This window comes from Kogia breviceps, chromosome 9, assembly GCF_026419965.1.
Source record: "Kogia breviceps isolate mKogBre1 chromosome 9, mKogBre1 haplotype 1, whole genome shotgun sequence".
NCBI lineage: Eukaryota > Metazoa > Chordata > Mammalia > Artiodactyla > Physeteridae > Kogia > Kogia breviceps.
Window position 1 is genome coordinate 4,183,594 of NC_081318.1, and position 6,000 is coordinate 4,189,593.

Consider the following 6,000-nt stretch of genomic DNA (forward strand, 5'->3'; position numbering starts at 1 on the left):
GGAAGCAAGATTGCAGAGGATCCAAGGCTCATGGTATCACAGATGTATCCAGTCAGTGATCAGAGCCCTGCCATCAGTGGCCACAGGAAAAACATCAGCTTTCCCTGCATGAGAAATTCATTCCCAGGCTGCAACTTTCATTTGAAAGCAACACCCATCAAGCACGAGATTCTCAGGCATCCCTGTGGCTTGCAGACCTCTGACCCTCAGCTTCTATTTTCTGAACCTCCTCTGACACAACTCTGGTCACCAAGGGCCCTGCCATCTTCATTCACCCACCATCTGCTTGCAGAGCCACCAAAACACACCAAGGAAGGGGGATGCTGTCACCCAGGGCATAGGGCAGTCCCCCTGGGACTTTGATTTTGTAAATAACCTTTACTCAGTCTCCAGGAAGCAACCCAATATCTGGGAAAAGCTCAGATGGACAGAGTAAGGGAACTGAGCATGAAGTAATATCCTCTGGATAATCAAATTTTCCACTGACCCTAGAACCTACTGCAAGAGGATAAGCCTCTCTCAAATAGCCCATTTAATTCAAACAGCAGTTAAATAAGTAGGATATCAACACAGTCATAAAGGAAGATTTTGGGTTGAAACAAATGCAAGTCATCCCCCATATGAATTTTCAAGTGTAGATTTTATGAAAATACAGTGATTTGAAAAAACAATTTCTGTTCTGAGAGACTGGAAAAATCTTGATCCCTTTCTAGGTGTATTAAATCGCAGGTGGAACGTGATTTAGTTCTCACAATATCAGAAATAAAGTTTATGAAAAAGACTCTTCTCACGAATGAAACTAGAAGTTGTGAATGATGCCACCCGTGTTACTTCTTTTACTACACCAAAATGAGAGCGTATACCAGGGAGTCTGCCTTCTCTGAATCAGCTGCCAGCAGTAATAAGCTTCTAAAGCAACATGTGAGGAATAAAACGTTCACTGAGATTTTAGGGAAATAGATTTTTCAATTAAGGATTACAGCAGGGCAAAGACAAGCCACGCGCTACTGTCACAGTTCTTGGGAACAAGAGACCACAGGTCAGACCACATGGTCACACAGGGGAACGTGAGTGAGTGGAGACTGGAATAAAAAGCAATTTCCATTCCTGGCTGTAAGGGGACGTGGCACCTCTCCCATCCCCCTGGCAGGACCAAGTGTCTCCCTTTTCCACATCAAACCTCAGATGTGGGTCCAGAGAGCTCCAAGTGCCCTGCCTGGAGATGGAGTCTGTGTCCAGGTCTCTGCGTGTCTCTTGATGCACCAACACTGCATAACATGGCACGTTCCACCCCTTTTCACAGCAATCAGATATGCAGCCACTCAACCGTCAGTCAGTAATGGGAGTAAGTCACCCTCGTCTTCATGGGGGATGTAAAATATCACCTGAGCTCCAGTCAAGCAGTGAGTGCAAAGCATTTGCCAGTCATCGAGTCCAACAGAGGCTGTGGTTAGCCAGTCTTCCAAAACAACTGATGAAAAATTAGGGCTCAGTAAGTCTCAAAACAACGATTTAAGTGCAGCATGATCACGCGGGTAAAGCTGCGTGTATTTAGCCGGAATGTGACGTTTCAGAAAAGGTACAAACCCAACTGCAGAGTAATAATTATCCATTTAAGAACTGATGCAGGGGCTTCCCTGGTGGCGCAGTGGTTGAGAGTCCGCCTGCCGATGCAGGAGACACGGGTTCGTGCCCTGGTCCGGGAGGATCCCACATGCCGCGGAGCAACTAAGCCCGTGAGCCATGGCCGCTGAGCCTGCACGTCCGGAGCCTGTGCTCCGCAACGGGAGAGGCCACAACAGTGAGAGGCCCGCATACCGCAAAAAAAAAAACAAAAAACAAAAAACAAAACAAAAAAAAAAGAACTGATGCAACGTTGAAAAGTTGAGTGAGTCTGCGTCTCACCTTTCTCTTAGGCCAACAAACAGGTGAGTCTAAAAACCTAACTGGTGGCTGTAGACTTATCTAGACTCAGTTCAAGCTGCTCTGATTACACTTATAAAAAGCAGACACAGAAGAGGGTGTACAGCCGGCACCCCAGGGGACAGCCTTATTCACCGTTTGCGTGAAAATGAGATCAGTGTTCTCACTCCTTATTTTCTGAAGGGAACGCAGAGAGGGGATAGATATTAAAAACTTCTTAAAAGTTTTTAATGAAGATGTCATATACAGATGTTGCTATGTCACAACGTACCATCTAACTTAGGAGAAGAAACACTTACTGGACAATAGGTTTAGGTGAAGAATCAATCAAGCATCATCATTATTATTATTATTATTATTATTTATTTTTTGCTGTACGCGGGCCTCTCACTGTCGTGGCCTCTCCCGTTGTGGAGCACAGGCTCCGGACGCGCAGGCTCCGAGGCCATGGCTCACCGGCCCAGCCGCTCCGCGGCATGTGGGATCCTCCCGGACCGGGGCACGAACCCGCGTCCCCTGCGTTGGCAGGCGGACTCCCAACCACTGCGCCACCAGGGAAGCCCAAGCATCATTATTATTAACAGGAGAACAAAGCTGAACCCTCTCTCTCCCCTCAGTCCTAAATGTGTACGTTTTACTAGCACATTATGGCACCATATATGAGAGGAATTACTGGTGTGGGTGGGAATTTAACTGGAAAACATCACGCCATACACGTTTCCGCCCTGTTTATACATGAAATTATGCGGAACAACCGACGGCTAAAAAGCGAGAGGGAAAATGAGGGACACAGATGTATTTTCACAGACAATTAGGTGAGCCACGTGGAGAACCGAGGCCGATGAAGGCTCTGGAATGACTGGCCTGTCGTCTGCGTGGGGAGGGGGGTCGGGGGGGCTGTTTCTACAAAATAGTCCCTTGAATAGGGTTCCCGCGCTCCTCAGGACAGAAGTCAAGTTCCTCCGCGGGGCAACAGGTGTCTCGCCGTGGGTGTGGTTACGTCGGCTGGGTACTGGTTCAGTTCGAATCCATTTTTCACTTCCCGTCTCTTTTTGTTGAAAGCAAGACCTCGAAACGGATCGCCGGCTCAGGTCTCCCAAACACACCTCTGCTCCCCGCCCCCCGTCGCCTGCACCCAGCCCACCTCGCAACCAGCTGGAGACCCCGTACCTGAAGGAGTCCCTGCATTTCCAGCTGTACCTTCGGAGTCGCACGCCAGCCCCTACCTCCCCTCCCCTCCCCTCCTTCACGACGAAGTAGCGGCGGGCGAGTAGGGTGAAAACAGGGCCCCTCCTCCCAAGCATCCCACAGCAACCCCGAAAGGGTTAAAGCATCAGCCAAATAAACACGCTCAGGCACAACACACAGTTTCCAGAGAACAAGATGGCAACCTCCTCGTCCTCGCCAGGAGGGTCCAGCGCCCTGACCCCCTCGGCCCCGGCCCGGGCTCGGGATGAGGAGGGCAGGAGCGCCAAGGCGGCTTGGTGCCCGGGAGCGGGCGGGGGCCGGGGGTGGGGGTGGGGGGCGCGGGACGCCGGGGTCCTCGACTTAGCAAAGTTGTCAAAGCGCAAAGCCCCCTGGCCCGCCGCCCTGGGCCCCCCACCGATCCGAGGTCCCCGGCGGCGCACGGTCCTCTCCTCGGGGAACGATGTGCCATTACGACGCTCGCTGGCAGAGCCGGCCTTTCGGGGGAGTCGCCGTTGTCACACCGGGGAGCAGGGCCCCGCCCGGCCGGCGGGCGGTCGCGGGGCCAGCGGCCGGCACAGAGCGACGGGCGTCCGCCCCGCGTGAGCCACGGGCTTGGCGGACCCTCCCGGGTCCCGGGCTCGGGGACTCGCAGCCCCGAGGCCGGCGCGGGCATCCCGGGGCCGCGGTCCCCCCCGGCTCGGCGCCCTCGCTCTCCGCGGGTCTCCCGGGGGTCTGCCGCGCACGGGGGCTGGTCCGCCGCCCCTTGCCCACCTCGCGCACCCCGCCCGTGGCCCAAGACACCGAGCCTCCTGCGCAAAGCACAGGGACCCAGGGCTGCAAAGTTGTAATTTGGAAGCGAACGCCCGATCCTCCGCGCCCGGGCGGCCGCCGCTGCGGGTAGCGGGGGTTCGGGTGGGACATGGAGGCGGCCGCGCCGCGCTCCGCACGGGGCTCGCGGTCGTTCCCGGGGCTGCGGGACTCGCCCCCCGATCCGCGATCCCCTCCGCAGGCCCCCGCGCGCCTCACCAGCACTCACCATCACGTTCCCTTGCATTTTAGCCGTCTTAATCATCGCCTTCTCCTTCATCGTGCCCCAAGTCTGAACCCGACTTCTGGCCCAGAGAAGAGTAACTTAATCCATTGTCTCGGGGATGATTAAAGTAGAGAGACTGGACCGGCCGAAGACTGGGTGGAGTTGGCTTTTGCAGGAAAAAATAAAATAAAATTCTTCCAGCGCTTCGGCTTCCCCCTCCGCCACCCTGCCCCTCTCCTCTCCCCGGCGGATCACAATAGCAAAATCAACTCTCCTCGGCCGCTGCGGAGATAGAAAAATACACAGCCGGAGCGCAGAGCGTGAGATCCTGTTTCAGCGAACACCCGGCGCCGGGAGCGGGGGCGCGGGCAGGAGGCTGAGAGCCGCGGGGCCGGCCAGACAGCCTGCGTGTCCTGCGGGCCGGCCGGCCGCGCTCCGCCAGCGACAGCCGGGAGACGCGCGGGGCGCACGCGGGGGCACAGGGCGGCGCGGCCGGCAGGGGGGCGCTCGGAGGGCCGCCGGCGCCGCGCTGCTCCCTAGGGGCGGAGACCCCGGCGAGGCGGCGGCGAGGACAGGGCGCGCGGGCCCTTGCGTGTGTGTCTGTGTGTGTCTGTGTCTGTGTGTGTCTGTGTATGTGTCTGTGTGTGTGTGCGCGCGCGCGTACACACACCGGCTGCTCAGCCCGAGCCCGGCTGGACCGGGAAGCCGCGGGCTGCACCAAGGTTAAGCGCGCCGAAAGGTCTGGGTAGGGCTGGGAGCCCCTCCAAGCACCCTCTCCCGGGGTACACGCCCCCTCCCCGCGGGCCGGGTGTGCGCGGAGCACGCACGCTCGGTTTTTACGAACAGGCACCGCCGCGATGTCCGCGGGGAGGGCCGCCGCCTCCCGCCCAGCGAGAACGCTGGATCTGCTGCGACTATCTCCTGGCTGCGCCCCCGGGAGGGGAGGGGGAGAGGCCGGGCAGAGTCGGGCGCCGCCTAGCACGTCGGCTGCAAGGGGGAGAAGCCGAGCAGGGTGAAGCGGAGGGCTCATAAATAATGTTGTTTAGGGTTACCATGGGACACACGTTGCGTCTCCACGGTTGCATGGAGACTGCATCCGTGAGCCGACCGGGTCTGCATCCGAATCTGCCGCCGCGGCTGGCCCAGGGCACAGGGTGCCTTGCTGGGTAGCAGCACCCCCGGCGCCGGCTGGCCCGGCCGCTCTGCGCCCGCACACCTGCTTCCCAGGCTCCACCTTTCCCTCAGGCCTCTGCCCCAGCTGCGGCCCCTGGGGCGTCGTCTTTGTTTCTTCGGACCTGATCCCACGCGCTTCCCGCAGCCCAGCCCCGCGCCAAGGGGTCTGCCTGGACCCGGAGCCCCAACCCCGGCTCTGATCCCCCACCCAACCTCCACCCCAAGCGGCGGGGTGCCCAGTGATCGCTCCCAGTGTTCCCCGATCACCACCCCCGGGGCGCTCGTGGGCGGCTGAACCTTTCACTCCCGCGGGTTAGCTCCCTGGACCACACAGGGACGCGCGCTCCCGAGAGCGCAAACGCAGAAGGTGGCCAGATTCAAATGCTGACCAGCCCAAGCCGCCGGGAAGAGCGCGCCACCGCACAACCCGGACTGGAGCTGTTTCCACCGGCATCAGCGCATCAGCGCATCAAGCTTGAACTCACCGTCGTGTGTGTGTGTGTGTGTGTGTCTGTGTGTGTGTGTGTGTGTCTGTGTGTGTGTGTGTGTGTGTACGTCCTCGCCTGGGGGGCAGTGGCGGGAAGGAGAGGCTAGGAGCGGTTTGAGATGCCTTTCCGTTTTTTTACATTCACAATCGCATGTAAGAATGAATAAGAGGCCAGTTTCCAACCCACACTCAAGCA

At 58.1% G+C, this 6,000-nt stretch overlaps 1 protein-coding gene across 1 annotated transcript in view; it reads right to left on the reverse strand.

Annotated features, from left to right (window-relative positions):
- DPP6 (dipeptidyl peptidase like 6) overlaps nucleotides 1-4,587 on the reverse strand; it is a 922,327-nt gene extending 917,740 nt beyond the window's left edge. Inside the window, exon 1 of the mRNA XM_067041762.1 lies at nucleotides 4,148-4,587. Within this exon, the coding sequence (XP_066897863.1) occupies nucleotides 4,148-4,198 (51 nt within the window). The 5' untranslated portion in view covers nucleotides 4,199-4,587. The remainder of the gene's footprint in view (nucleotides 1-4,147) is intronic.
- Between the last annotated feature and the right edge of the window lie 1,413 nt (nucleotides 4,588-6,000).